The 15,079-nt window shown below is 46.8% G+C and overlaps 1 protein-coding gene across 2 annotated transcripts in view; it reads left to right on the top strand.

The window, feature by feature from the left end:
- dnah5l (dynein, axonemal, heavy chain 5 like) overlaps positions 1–15,079 on the top strand; it is a 38,984-nt gene that overhangs the window by 14,179 nt on the left and 9,726 nt on the right. For both annotated transcript variants that reach the window (XM_020041943.3, XM_013139670.4), the window contains exons 29-62: positions 204–608; positions 992–1,110; positions 1,193–1,329; positions 1,485–1,647; positions 1,767–1,878; positions 1,978–2,106; positions 2,210–2,409; positions 2,532–2,685; positions 3,143–3,409; positions 3,565–3,693; positions 3,896–4,111; positions 4,423–4,569; positions 4,910–5,082; positions 5,513–5,691; positions 5,985–6,172; positions 6,349–6,543; positions 6,630–6,764; positions 6,923–7,112; positions 7,489–7,706; positions 7,978–8,289; positions 8,469–8,558; positions 8,857–9,090; positions 9,203–9,370; positions 9,468–9,674; positions 9,835–10,164; positions 10,311–10,517; positions 10,609–10,851; positions 10,962–11,116; positions 11,326–11,990; positions 12,107–12,387; positions 12,546–12,761; positions 14,029–14,196; positions 14,486–14,704; positions 14,798–14,974. In XM_020041943.3, the coding sequence (XP_019897502.2) occupies positions 204–608; positions 992–1,110; positions 1,193–1,329; positions 1,485–1,647; positions 1,767–1,878; positions 1,978–2,106; positions 2,210–2,409; positions 2,532–2,685; positions 3,143–3,409; positions 3,565–3,693; positions 3,896–4,111; positions 4,423–4,569; positions 4,910–5,082; positions 5,513–5,691; positions 5,985–6,172; positions 6,349–6,543; positions 6,630–6,764; positions 6,923–7,112; positions 7,489–7,706; positions 7,978–8,289; positions 8,469–8,558; positions 8,857–9,090; positions 9,203–9,370; positions 9,468–9,674; positions 9,835–10,164; positions 10,311–10,517; positions 10,609–10,851; positions 10,962–11,116; positions 11,326–11,990; positions 12,107–12,387; positions 12,546–12,761; positions 14,029–14,196; positions 14,486–14,704; positions 14,798–14,974 (7,128 nt within the window). The remainder of the gene's footprint in view (positions 1–203; positions 609–991; positions 1,111–1,192; positions 1,330–1,484; positions 1,648–1,766; positions 1,879–1,977; positions 2,107–2,209; positions 2,410–2,531; positions 2,686–3,142; positions 3,410–3,564; positions 3,694–3,895; positions 4,112–4,422; positions 4,570–4,909; positions 5,083–5,512; positions 5,692–5,984; positions 6,173–6,348; positions 6,544–6,629; positions 6,765–6,922; positions 7,113–7,488; positions 7,707–7,977; positions 8,290–8,468; positions 8,559–8,856; positions 9,091–9,202; positions 9,371–9,467; positions 9,675–9,834; positions 10,165–10,310; positions 10,518–10,608; positions 10,852–10,961; positions 11,117–11,325; positions 11,991–12,106; positions 12,388–12,545; positions 12,762–14,028; positions 14,197–14,485; positions 14,705–14,797; positions 14,975–15,079) is intronic.

Genomic DNA, 15,079 nt, shown 5'->3' with positions numbered 1-15,079 from the left:
ATTACAGCAGCAATAGCTCTCATGAGACTCTCTTGAGATCTGCAACATCATTGGAATGAAATGAGAGTCAGTGCCCTTTTTTTTGAAGGTCCTCAATCATTACCATAGCGGAATTACATTATGACCTATGCTTTATGATACATAGTTTCTACGTTTTGATCTTCATAAATGGTATTGTACTTTCCTTTGCTCACCTCATGCAGAAACAGGAGGCTCAGATTGAAGACTTGCCAGCTTCCTGCACCGTGGGTTCCGTTCTGTTCCACACCGACCACCTCAAGCTCTCCCTGATCCAGGAGTGCCGTACCTGGAAACTAGCATTCGGAGCCACGCTGAACAGCCAGGCCTCAGCCAACATGGCCAACATCTACTCATTCATAGACGGCCTGACCAAGCGGCTGCAGAGGCCTATTGAAGACCTGGAGGACGTTAGGGCAGCCATGGCCGCTCTTCGAGAGGTCAGGGAGGCAGAGATCCAGATGGACGCCACGATTGGCCCAGTGGAGGAGTCGTTTGCCTTGCTCAACCGGCACGAATTAGTCTTCCGTGACGGGAACGCGGAAAAGGTTGACGGACTGATGTACGCCTGGAGGAACCTCACTGCGCTGGTGGGTGAACGATTCCGCCCGCCTCATGTGAAGTACACGGTCAGGTCGTCATGTGGACGTCATGTATTATCACGCTGCAGGTAGCCTGTGTCAGGGCACCTGACCAGTAATCAGAAGGTTGCTCCATTGAATACCAAAGCTGGCAAGGTGTAAAAATCTGTCGTTGTGTCCCTGAGCAAGGTAGTTAACAGACAACGGGTCCCAAAAGCTTGTTTATGTAGACGTCATTCTGTATATATAGTAGACTGTAGCACAGGTTACAGCCAACCAAGTCTTGCATTCTACACATTTGGCAGAAGAGGGCAGTAAACCACTGTGTGATGAAAATGCCGTACTCAGTTGCTTTCAATCTTTTGATTTGCTCTGTGTCTGTTTATCTAAAGGTAATGCAAACTCAGAACACCCTGGTGAGGATTCAGCCTGCCATGAAAGCAGACCTACTTTCCGGGGTGAAGGACTTCCAAAGATCTGTCCAGACCTACTACTCTGATTATGAAAATAGGTTGAGTGCAGGAATCTTTTCCATTGCGATTCTGTATGTTGGTGACAGATTGTTGTAATCCACATGATTTGTGTTCATCAAGTGGCCCTGGAGTTGAGGGGTTGAGCCCAAATGAAGCCAGCGACAGACTGCAGATCTTCCAGGCCCAGTTCGATGAGCTGTGGAGGAAGTATATCACCTTCTCAGGAGGGGAGGAACTATTTGGCCTCAAAGTTAACGGTGCCAACTCTATATCCCTAAACACATTTAAATGCACTGTTTCCAGTACCAAAATTATGCATGCCATTTGGACATTAAAAAAACTTTCGGTGGACATTTGTCATTGAGAGTATTTTAAATTCTAGGCTAATATGGCTAATATTGCTTGTTCACAGAATATCAAGATCTTCAGAGAATTAAAAGAGATCTGGGTCTTTTGTCGAAACTTTACACTCTCTACAACTCAGTCACTGAAAGTGTCTCTGGTTACTATGACATCCAGTGGGTTGACCTGAACATAGATAAGGTCAACAATGAACTGCAGGATTTCCAGAACAGGTACAATCCCATTCACTGTAATATCGTTATATTAGATGATACATTTGACGAGTTTAAATGTTACTGTTGACTAGTCCTTGTGAACATTGTGATTACTCATTTCTTCTACTTTCCATAAGAATCCGGAAACTTCCCAAGGCATTGAAAGAGTGGCAGGCCTTTTGTGACCTGAAGAAGACAATCGATGACTTCAATGAGACGTGTCCGCTACTTCACATGATGGCTAACAAGGTGAAACATAACCGTCCATTGACCGTAAATAAACCACAACTCAACTTTGAATCTCTTTCTTCCCTGACGCTTGGCATTTTTACCCCTTCTCCCCGGCAGGCCATGATGCCCAGGCATTGGAGTCGCCTGAGCGATCTCACAGGTCACAGTTTCGAGGTGACATCTGAGAACTTTACCCTCAGAAACATCATGGAGGCACCGCTGCTCAAATACAAAGAAGATATTGAGGTACTGTGTCCCAAAATTAGCTTATCGTAATATAATGGTGAACAGTATTATGGTCAAACCGGACACAGAAGTAAATATAATATTACATGTTGTGTCTTGAAAGGATGTGTGCATCAGCGCTGTGAAGGAGATGGACATTGAGGCCAAACTGAAAGACGTGGTGGCAGAGTGGAGCAGCCACACGCTCACCTTCGCCTCCTTCAGGAACCGAGGCGAACTGCTGCTGAAGGGTTCTGACACCGCAGAGAAGGTGGCTCTCATGGAGGACAGTCTGATGGTGCTGGCCTCACTCATGAGCAACAGGTATTTAACACCGCATCCGTCTGTCTGGTGTGACTGACTGGGGGTTCAAACCCAGGTGATGCAGTATTGTGAGCGAAAGCCTTTTCAAGCGGAGCAGTCAGTGGTTGAATCTGATTCTGTAGGTACAATGCACCGTTCAAGCCTTCAATCCAGCAGTGGGTCCAGAAGCTGTCCAACACGACAGAGGTTATTGAGAAGTGGCTCACAGTTCAGAATCTTTGGATCTACCTGGAGGCCGTGTTTGTTGGAGGGGACATTGCAAAGCAGCTGCCTCAGGTCAGACGGCTGAACCATTCGGCATTTTAATATTGATCGACTTACTGTACATGAATGTGGAGTCAGTGTGAATTCAATGGGAATTCACACTGACTCCACATTCCAGGGGAACGGATTGATGGAGACATAAGGAAGAATGGTCAGAACCTATTCCAGAGCATGAGATACAAAGACAAAAGCAGACATAGTAGATACGAAAGCAAGCGGATAAGACATACTTCTGGGGGGGAGGTCTAGTTCTCGCATTCTATAATAACAGTCAGAAAAAGTCACTGTTCATTTGAGCTTACAACAGTTTTCTGGATTGGATCAGGTTCAAAACATTGGAACACGGAATATGCATGAACAAATTGATACACAGAGGCTTATATCGCATACACACAGTGTCAAACGCAACAAACAGTTGTGGTCCGTTGCTATATACCTGATGTCCGATTTTTCTTTCCGTCCCATTCAGGAGGCCAAGAGGTTCCAGAACATCGACAAGTCCTGGCAGAAGATAATGCAGCGTGCTCATGAGGTGCCCGGTGTGGTTCAGTGCTGTGTGGGAGAGGAGACACTCAGTCAACTTCTGCCTCATCTCCTGGAGCAGCTGGAGGTGTGTCAGAAGTCCCTGAGCGGCTATCTGGAGAAGAAGAGGCTGGTGTTTCCACGCTTCTTTTTTGTCTCTGACCCCGCTTTACTGGAGATCCTTGGCCAGGCCTCAGACTCACACACTATACAGGTACTGGGCTGACCTTCAAACAAGGTTGGCCGCTGTTTCTTTTGTACCTCTTTGTATCTGTTCTGTCTCAGTTGTGATAATGGCTACAATTGTAGTTGGTCATTATTACAAAAGTACTTCTGTAACAAGGTGATGTCTCTCCTCTGTTTGTAAAGGCTCACCTGCTGAGTCTCTTTGACAATGTGAACCGTGTCGTTTTCCATGAGAAGAACTATGATCAGATCCTCAGCATCCAGTCCCAGGAGGGAGAGACTGTAGATTTGGCTGAACCAATTTTAGCTCAGGTAAAGTTCACTGTACACTAAGTTTTGTGAAATGATAGCAATGCTGAACGGTTAACATTTATGATCAAATACATTTCAGTCCAAAATGAAACACCACACCACTATTTCTCATTCCCAGAACATTATAAAGTGCTGTATTTCATCTGTTAGATATCAATCTGTGTTGACACTAACGGTGAGTGTCTGTTGGTGTCCGGTACAGGGAAATGTGGAAGCCTGGCTGGGTCTTTTGCTGGACGGAGTGAGGAAGACCATCCATGGCATTATCCGGCAGGCTCACATGTCCATCAGTGACACCGGGCTGAAACTGGTAGAGTTCCAGTCAGTCTTCCCAGCTCAGGTGGGACTGCTGGGCATCCAGATGATCTGGACCCGGGATGCGGAGGAAGCCCTTGGTCTCAGCAAGGGGGACAAAAAGGTTTGTCACTGTGAATACATGCCAGCGTCTGGCCCTTCAACTAGACCAGGGTGAAATATGTGAGAAAGACTTGGAAGTATTTAAGGTGCGCTTGTTTTAGCTTGCAGTAGACTATTCTATTTGGGGTCATTGTAAACTCGACAATGTAAATTAAACTATATACACTATTAAACTAAATGTGTTTGTCCACGATGATCTTCAGATACAGACCAGAAGTGACTTTATTGATGAAATGTGATTATGTTGAAGAATTGTTCATCTGCAGGGTGAATCTTTTTTCTGTCTTCTTCCATCTTGGCATGATGGCGCAGGTCATGCAAACTACAAATCAAAAGTTCATGGATATCCTGAATGAGTTGATTGATATGACTACCAGAGATCTGACCAGGAACGAACGCACCAAGTATGAAACTCTCATCACCATCCATGTCCACCAGAAAGACATATTTGACGACCTGGTGAGTAACTTTTTGGAATTTCCTCAGTTGTGTTTTTTGGAAGAGCTTTACCTAACCGCAAATGAGCTGAGGCATTTGTTATTTTACGAACGTTGATGTTTGAAAAACCCAGCCATATTAGGAATTGGAATGATCTGTTGCCCTGAACTGTATGCAATTTTTATTTCAAAATTCGGACAACCTATTTTTTTAACATTTGACAAATAAGAACTTTTTTCTATAATTTCTATTGGTCATATAATGCAATATATAATTTGGTTTTCAATGTGTCTTGATTGGGTTACACCATATAAATCTTATCCATGACTAATTCGTGAATCTACATCCCAATATCACACAGGTGCGGATGAACATCCGATCTACGTCCGACTTTGAGTGGCAGAAACAATCCCGCTTCTACTTCATCGAGGACACGGATCGATGTGTCATTCAGATCACTGATGTTGAGTTTGGCTACTGCAATGAGTACCTGGGCTGTACCGACCGATTGGTCATCACTCCTCTCACTGACAGGTCAGAAACCCAATTGTGTTCTATCTACTCTGAACCTGCTACTTTTGTTATACTGTTATTGTCTCATTGGGAAATAGGCAAATTCCTCAAGCACAGATAAATGCATGCTGCTTATTTTAGTTTATAAGGACTCCCAGTAACTAATGCACATGTAGTTGGTACTGCTCATGGGGTCCATATTAAACATAAATGCATGAATGAGTTCAGCCAAATGATTGGCAGAATTGTTTAAAATGATTGTTGTCATTATAACATTATTATTTATGATTTTTTTAAATTATAGACAGTGCTGTCTCATTCAGTTGCCACCATGAAACGAGTGCAACAACTGATTAATACAATCCAAAAACGCACAACTCACCACAACGAGACCTCGTTATTATCCTGACTCATCCGTCCTTGCTCATGACTCAGGACTGCTCTTTTCCAGGTGTTACATCACCTTGTCCCAGGCCCTGGGGATGAGTATGGGCGGCGCCCCAGCAGGGCCGGCAGGGACAGGCAAGACTGAGACCACCAAGGACATGGGCCGCTGCCTGGGGAAATATGTGGTGGTCTTCAACTGCTCTGACCAGATGGACTACAGAGGCCTAGGGCGCATCTATAAAGGTAAGACGCTGGTCCCTGGGAACCAACGGGATACAGTCTCAGCCTTGTTCGAATTCGGACAAATCTGAATATGATTTGTCAGTACTTGTAGACCTTTGTCATGAATATTATGAAGGGTCTGTATTGCAGGCTGAGGAGGGGTCGGGGGTCAATGATCAGGGGATTTGTACTTTTTTGCAGGGGTCAAATTGACCGGTAATATTTTGGGGATAATGACCCCCCCCCCCCCCCCCCCCCCTCAAGATTCAAAGTTAGACAACTGGTGTAAATGGAAGATTGAATCTGCTTGTCAGGTTTGGCTCAGTCAGGTGCGTGGGGCTGCTTCGATGAGTTCAACCGCATCGAGCTTCCTGTCCTGTCAGTGGCCGCCCAGCAGATCTACATAGTGTTGCAGTGTAAAAAGAACAAGAAGACACAGTTCATCTTCACAGATGGGGACTTGGTTGAAATGGACAGAGAGTTTGGCATCTTCCTGACCATGGTGAGAACACATCAAATACAGCTACTACTGTTGCACACAGATGTAAAGTCATAGTAGCAACTGTAAGTGGAATATTGATGACGCATTATTTATTTGGGTGTCTCAACACCGTCATTGTTATGTCATTGTCATTGTCATGTCATTGTCATTCTCTTGCTTGTCTTCTCAAACAACAGAACCCTGGGTATGCTGGGCGTCAGGAGCTGCCGGAGAACCTGAAGATACAGTTCCGTACGGTGGCCATGATGGTTCCGGACAGGGCCATCATCATGAGAGTAAAGCTAGCCAGTGCTGGTTTCCGTGACAACCAGGTCCTCAGCCGCAAGTTTTACACTCTGTACAAGCTGTGTGAAGAACAGCTCTCCAAGCAGGTAACCTGAAGATCAGAGTAGGCCCGCACTGGGTATACCTGTGTTGGAACCACTATAGACTGACGTCTCCTCACATTCTCTTTAAGGTCCACTATGACTTTGGGCTAAGGAATATCTTGTCAGTTTTGAGAACACTGGGTTCAGTGAAGAGGTCCAACCCCACTGAGCCAGAGAAAACTGTGGTGATGCGGGTCCTGCGCGACATGAACCTCTCCAAACTGGTACCCCCCATTTGTATTTTGCCCTACAGTCCAATCTGAAGTAGTGCTTAACCGTTATCCTTCACCGTATCACAAACATCACCATGTATTCCCAATTGTTTGCTGGATTTAATTGAAGGCTTTAACAAATCGTCCAATCTCCGTCCGTCTCTGACAAGGTTGATGAGGACGAGCCTCTGTTCATGAGCCTGATCAACGATCTGTTCCCTGGGATTATCTTGGACAAGGCAGGCTACCCCGACCTGGAGGCTGCCATTCACACCCAGACCCAGCGGGCTGGCCTCATCCCCCACCAGCCCTGGGTCCTCAAACTGGTGCAGCTGTATGAGACCCAGCTGGTTCGCCACGGTTGGTCAATCTGGACACACTTGAACACTCTATTAATATTCTACTTACATATATTCTACTTATATTACATATTCATGTATACAATTTAGTGGAAGACTTGTTTCCGAAGCCACTTACAGTCAAGCATGCATATGAATGGTTGGTTTTAGTTGGATCCTTTGGCGCTGCAAGCGCTGTGCAGTAATGACTGAGCAACACTGAACCAGTTTTAGCTGTAGCTGAGCATACACTTAGTCGAGGTTGTCTTAACATTTATTAAACTGTCAGAACTGTGAACTTACAATTTGCTCTACACTCAGTATACATAAGCATACCTAACACGTACTATAACTCATTAAAATATATGATAAATCTAGAATTAATTGCCTGTCTGTAGGGATGATGACACTAGGACCCAGCGGAGCAGGGAAGACCACCTGCATCCACACCCTGATGAGAGCCATGTCGGACTGTGGCACACCGCACAGGGAGATGAGGATGAACCCCAAAGCCATCACTGCCTCCCAGATGTTTGGCACCCTGGATGTGGCCACAAATGACTGGACCGACGGGGTCTTCTCAACCCTTTGGAGGAAGACTCTTAAAGCAAAGAAGGTCAGCAAAGCCAATAAGGCAGGGGTGGAAGGGAAGTGTCCTGGTTAGTGTCCCACTCAGTCATCTGGTCAGTTTTCTGGTCAGTCATCTGTTCAGTCACCTGGTTAGTCTTTCAGTTAGTTTTCTGGTTGTTGTACCAGTGGGTTCAACAAGCTATTCGTATGTGGCTGTACTGAAATAGTATGACCTAGTATGTTATGTTTTAGAATATTTATGATAATATATGTCAGATCTTCGCCATCATCCAATGCACCATGTGTTTGTTCCCCAGGGGGAACACATTTGGATTGTGCTGGATGGCCCTGTGGACGCCATCTGGATCGAGAACCTTAACTCGGTCCTAGATGACAACAAAACACTGACCCTCGCAAACGGTGACCGCATTCCCATGGCGCCTAACTGCAAGGTGGTGTTTGAGCCCCATAACATTGACAACGCCTCCCCGGCCACAGTGTCCCGCAACGGCATGGTGTTCATGAGCTCCTCGGTGCTGGACTGGAAGCCCATCCTCCAGGCGTGGCTCCAGAAGGTGCCACGGCAGCAGGCAGAGGTTCTCTTGGTCTGCTTCCATAGTGTCTTCCAGGTCTGTCTGAAAATACAAGTGGAGTTTTCTTTCCCAAAGGTCACACACAGGGGCACATAAAGGCTCAAGGCCACACATTCACATATTCACAGACAAAGGTATACAGACACAAACACAGACAAAAGAATAAAGCTGTCTTCCTGGATCTACCCTGTGACTTGCTCTTATACTCTGTTCAGGATTTGATCAACTTTGTCTTCACTGCTGTGGCACCCAAAATGCCCATCCTGGAGTGTATGTACATCAAGCAGACCATTGACCTTCTGCAGGTAAGCAGAAAAGCCTCCCTGCAGAAGAATAGGGCAACTGAAAAGAGCAAACCTGAAATTCAAATGTGGAATTCTTTGATGTACGTGCTATTTTACTAGGACTACAGTCACGTCACATTTCACATTGCACTGAATATAATACGGCCTGGTTTTGCGGACACAGATTACATCTTGAACCGGAACAGGACAAAAAAATCAGGCTCAAGAGATTTACACTGATCTAGATTTTGAGGTTAATCCAGGACTAGGCTAAATCTCTGATCTTTAAGACAAGGCTTAATATGGCACCTCTTTTTAGGGTCTACTTCCTGCGGTGGAGGAGAAGCAGGCTCAGGGGGATGTATCACGGCTCTTTGTGTTTGCTGTCATGTGGTCAGTGGGGGCTCTGCTGGAGCTGGAGGACAGAGCCAAGATGGAGGCCTTCTTACAGGCCCACCCGGCCAATCTGGACCTGCCCCAGACCCATGGAGAACAGACTATCTTTGAGTTCGTGGTTAATGAACGTGGCCAATGGGAGCACTGGTCAAAGAAGGTATGGCGTGTGCTTTTGTTTTTAACTGAAGAATCACTCCACTAGGTTCATAACCTCCAGCCTACTGACTCACACTCTTTTTCATTCCGTGTCATGGTGATATCAACCCTAGGTGCCTGAGTACAAGTATCCCACAGACTCTGTCCCTGACTACTCGTCCATCCTGGTGCCCAACGTGGACAACGTGAGGACAGACTTCCTGATGCAGACCATTATCAAACAGGGCAAAGCTGTGTTGCTCATAGGGGAACAGGGCACTGCCAAGACTGTCATGATCAAGGTCTGAGGTTTACTGTATTTTTCTGAAATGTCGTTTTGGGGTTTTACGACTTACACTTCAGCTTCCTGATACCACGGCTCTATGTGTTTCATTGCAGGGCTATACCAATAAGTCTGATCCTGAAACTCAGCTGAGCAAGAGCTTGAACTTCTCCTCGGCTACCCTGCCTAGTATGTTCCAGAGGACCATAGAGAGCTACATTGACAAGAGGATGGGCTCCACGTATGGGCCGCCAGCAGGAAAGAAGATGACTGTCTTTGTCGATGACATCAACATGCCCGTCATCAATGAGTGGGGTGACCAGGTCAGTAACATTTGGTAATATCCAGATAAGCCAATGAACCACTGAATCAATGACATTGTGCTCCCACCGGTAACCAATGATATTGTGTGTCTGTTAATAACCAGTTGAATAGTGTGTGTATATCTACAAACAACCAATTATATTCTGTGTCCGTCCACAGATAACCAATGAGATAGTGCGCCAGCTGATGGAGCAGGGGGGCTTCTACAGTCTGGAAAGGCCCGGGGAGTACACGAGCGTGGTAGACATCCAGCTGGTGGCAGCCATGATCCACCCGGGAGGCGGCCGCAACGACATTCCCCAACGTCTCAAGAGGCAGTTCAGCATCTTCAATTGTACACTGCCCTCCAACTCCTCCATCGACAAGATCTTCCGCACTGTGGCGCAGGGCTACTTCTGCCCTGAGAGGGGCTTCCCGGAAGAGGTTTGCACCCTAGCCGGTGCCATGGTTCCCACAACAAGAAGAGTGTGGCAAGCTGTCAAAGCCAAGGTATGGTGTGACGCCCAGTACAGCCTGCGGAGATGCCAGGTCTAGGCAGGGTGGTTGTTTGACACGTTGGTGTTGTTAAAGTGGTATGTAAATGGCATTCCATTTATTCATCCATCCATCAATGACTTTATGTTTCGTGTCTTCAGATGTTACCTTCCCCAGCCAAGTTCCATTACATCTTCAACCTGCGGGATCTCAGTCGGATCTGGCAAGGTATTCTCACAGTTAGGGCCGAGGTGTGCCAGGCCCCTGATGTGCTGGCATCTCTCTTCCACCACGAATGCACCCGGGTCATCGCTGACCGTTTTGTAGACCACAAGGACAGACAGAGCTTTGAGAGCATGCTGGAGAAGGTGGGAGTAAGATGTTGAAATCTGTTCAAATAATCTTGTCAGTCGAGTGGAAAAACATCAGTCGCTAACCACAGAACGGCGTCTCTTTTAGGTCACTGTGGAGGAGCATGGAGCAGACATGATCATGCACCCTAAGTGGGAGTCCTACTTTGTGGACTTCCTGAGGGACGCCCCTGAGACTACAGGGGATGAACCAGAGAACATCGAGCTTGAGGCCCCTAAGATCTATGAGCCAATCTCATCTTTCCAGGCCCTGTCAGAACGACTGGCCACATTTCAGTTACAGTACAACGAGGCAGTCAGAGGCAACGCCATGGATCTGGTCTTTTTCACGGTACAACATGTACATTTGCTCTGACATTGCGCATCAACGATAACTGGTATAGATCCTGTAGCAGGTCTGTATTCCCATTGATGAACAGTTCTTTTCTTGTTTCTGAGCAGGACGCCATGATACACCTGATGAAAATCAGCAGGATTCTCCGGACCCCTCAGGGGAATGCCCTACTGGTGGGGGTGGGGGGCTCTGGAAAGCAGAGCCTTACCCGCTTGGCCTCCTTCATTGCTTGCTACCAGAGCTTTCAGATCACCCTGACCAGGTCGGCCTTAATTCCAGCCTAATCACAGAAACACTGCTCTGGGTTTCGTAGGATTTTAACTCTTTATTCAGTTAGAAAGTATGAAAGTACTTAATTTGCTTTTGGATCATCACATATCAAATTAATGAAAAATCTAATAACAGTTGAGCATGCTTTTTGATAAGTTTGAGCTAGAGTAATAGAATGTGTTGTTTTTTTACACTGTACAGAACATACAACACCAGTAACCTTATGGAGGACCTAAAGTCTCTGTACCGCATTGCCGGGCAGCAGGGCAAAGGTGTAACCTTCATCTTCACCGACAACGACATTAAGGAGGAGTCTTTCCTGGAGTACATGAACAACGTGCTGGCCTCCGGTGAGGTCTCAAACCTGTTTGCCCGTGATGAAGTAGATGAAATCACCCAGGATCTCATCCCTGCAATGAAACGAGAGCACCCCCGCAGGCCTCCCACCGCCGAGAGCCTCTACGACTACTTCCTGTCAAGAGTGAGGAGCAACCTGCATGTGGTGTTGTGCTTCTCTCCGGTGGGAGAGAAGTTCCGCACGCGAGCCCTGAAGTTCCCAGGCCTGATATCAGGTTGTACCATTGACTGGTTCCAGCGTTGGCCTCGGGACGCGCTAGTGGCAGTTGCGCATCACTTCCTTTCCCAGCATGCCTTCCAGTGCTCAGACGAGGTCAAGCAGAGTGTGGTCCAGTCCATGGGGACCTTTCAGGACCTGGTGGCTGAGAAGTGCACAGAGTACTTTGAACGCTTTCGCCGCCAGACCTACGTCACGCCCAAGTCCTACCTGTCCTTCATCGACGGATACAAGATCATCTACTCAGAGAAGATTGCTCATGTTGGCATGCTGGCTGAGCGCATGAAAACAGGTAAGGAAAAGCTACCATTTTGATGGGCTGAAGACAACGTGTGTGTTGTGGCGCTATTTTCCCATTAACATTTCTTACCACTTCATTTCCCACACCACCAATATCCTTCACATCAGGCTTGGCCAAGCTAAAGGAGGCAGAGCAGTCGGTGAGTCAGCTGTCCAAAGAGCTGGCTGTTAAGGAGCAGGAGCTGTTGGTGGCCTCCAAGAAGGCTGACGGTGTCCTGCAGGAGGTAACGGTCAAGGCCCAGGCGGCCGAAAAGGTCAAGACGCAGGTGCAGAAGGTGAAAGACAAGGCTCAGGCCATCGTGAACGAGATTGAAGCCGATAAGAAAGTGGCCGAGAGGAAGTTGGAGGCGGCCAAGCCCGCTCTAGCAGCTGCTGAGGCTGCATTACAGGTGACAGAAGTGTTGGGTAGTTTATCGCAATCAGTGCACCGAGCTAACGGTATCATCTTAAATATGCTGTGACATTTCATGTAATAGCTAGTGGCTGAAATAAAACACATTTGAAATTGGGTGGTCTGATTTTAAACGTTTTGGCCCATTTTACCCAGACCATCAAGCCCGCGGACATCGCCACGGTGAGGAAGCTGGGCAAACCTCCTCACCTGATCATGCGCATCATGGACGCGGTGCTGCTGCTCTTCCAGCGCCGCGTGGACCCGGTCACCCAGGACCCAGAGCGGCCGTGCCCCCGCCCATCTTGGAGTGAGGCCCTGAAACTCATGCAGCAGTCCGGCTTCCTCAGCATGCTGCTCAACTTCAGCAAGGTAAGCCACGGCATGGATGAATTGGATTGTCTTCACAAGGCACCAAACGGACCCGGGGACCTGGGGCCTCACTATGGAGATGATGAGGAATCGACCTAAACTTGTTTAACCCCACATGTGAAACACCATCTGTTTACCTCTTGCAGTATCAAAAACACATGTTTTGGAAGTGTTGGAACTGGGCCATGACATCTTCTAAAAGAAAGTACAATGAAAATGTTGAAATGATTGCTAGAGTTTTTTTGGGTAGAACGTTTCAATGTTTAACTCTTTCAACGGACAGTCTATTATCATGAGTGCCAAACAATGCCTGCAGATTCTGCAAAATGTATAAATGCTAAATAGTAGCTTTTTAAAATATTTTTGTATTGTTGAGGCCTAGGTGCTCATATTAAATAATAATTGACTATACTGCCTTTAATGGCAAGAAGAAAATGTCATTTAAGACTAAGAGTATTGGTTGTGGAGCAAACATTTGATGAATAAATCATGCATACATCAAAAATTTAGCAGGGGAGGGTCTCTGATAATAATGAAGGACTGATTATAAAGGACATTTTCTTCCAAAATGAAGCTTTTGTTGAATATTTTCATTGCATTGGCAGTAAATTAAAGGACCTCACCGCTGACCATTACTAGCCTACGCCAAGAATTCACTGCTGTTGTTCATAGTCTAGCATGTCTATCAACACACGCACACACACACACACACCAAGGTTGGGATTAGGAAATGTGTTATTCACAGGCAGTAAAATATAGAGGCCAGGGGAAAGCCCCTGGCTGGTAAATATGACTGTGTGGCAGTGTGAAATTACCAGAGAGGTGTCACTGAAGTCAAGGAACTCGATATCACAGCCCTTTGTCCCACCAACACTTGGACAAACATGGCGTTTTGGAAGTTGCAAATCCATCTGTGGTCTGATATTACTGACTGACCTTCCTCTATCAATCTGTTAAGAGCCTTTTAACAGATGCTCATCAACTGAACATCTTTATATTAACAATCAACGTTTTTAACATCCAAGTGCATAAGATCTGCTGGTTACTGTTTCAATCTGCTTGCAGAATAATATTATGTTTCATCAATATCCCTGACATTCAGTAGTCACATATTCGATCATAATTGACTGGTTAAAGTGCCCACTGGAATAATTAGGGGCATGGAACATCCCTTCTCGCTGGACATCTGTTTAGTTAAACATAATTATGAACTGCGTGTGTCTCCTCCACTGAATGTGTGTGCCCCCCGTCCCCATCATGCCTCCAGGACTCCATCACAGAGGAGGTGGTGGAGCTGTTGGCGCCGTATTTAGACATGGAAGACTACAACCTAGACTCAGCCAAGAGGATCTGTGGCAACGTGGCTGGACTCTGCTCCTGGACGGAAGCTATGAAGGACTTCTTTTCAATTAACAAAGAAGTCCTACCTTTGAAGGTACTCCACAGTCAAACGGGTGCACGATCGTGCGATGGGAATGTATACCTGCGAAGTTGTGGGATTCAAAAAACGCGGGTGTTGTGCCATTTACCCAAAGTCTAGGCATTCGTTCTTATAACACCATACTTCATTGCTCAGTCAAGCTGACTCATTATCAAATCTTAGTTTCCTGGGTAAGCAGGACCATCAGGTCCACAGCCTGGACAGTAACTCAGGTAGGAAACGTAAATCCTTAGTTCTCCCACGAGGTTACTCAGACAACTGTTTTCATTCAATGTGTCCCCAGGCCAACCTCACCCTGCAGGAGGCCCGTCTTGGTGTGGCCCAGGGAGAGCTGTCCCGTGCCCAGGAGCAGCTGGATGCTAAGCAGCGGGAGCTGGACGAGGTGCAGGCGCTCTATGACGCCGCCATGAGGGAGAAGCAGACCCTAATGGACGACGCCACGGCGTGCAGGCGCAAGATGGCCAACGCCACCGCGCTCATCAATGGACTTGGCGGGGAGAAGGTGAGGTGCTTTCAGCCAGCCCCTCGGCTAAATCTATGACACCGGGATTGTCTGGCGCTTACGTAACTCTACATCGTCGTGTTTGTCTGTCAGATTCGCTGGACCGAGAGCAGCGCCCTGTTCCAGACTCAGATCAGACACCTGGTCGGGGACGTGTTGCTGGCCACTGGCTTCCTTTCGTATGCTGGCCCCTTTAACCAGGAGTACCGCAACCTGCTGCTGACACTGTGGAGGAAGGAGATGAGCAGCCACCAGATCCCCTACAGTGATGTAGGACTCTAGAAATAACTTATATACAATGAGCTTTGTGTAATGACCGTTTTTATATTTGATAGTATTGTTTGAGAAAGGTGTACAAGCTGTAATTATACCTAA

This window comes from Esox lucius, chromosome 21 (assembly GCF_011004845.1).
Source record: "Esox lucius isolate fEsoLuc1 chromosome 21, fEsoLuc1.pri, whole genome shotgun sequence".
Classification (NCBI taxonomy): Eukaryota; Metazoa; Chordata; class Actinopteri; order Esociformes; family Esocidae; genus Esox; species Esox lucius.
The sequence above is the reverse complement of the archived record's forward strand: the minus strand, read 5'-3'. Positions and strand labels throughout refer to the sequence as shown.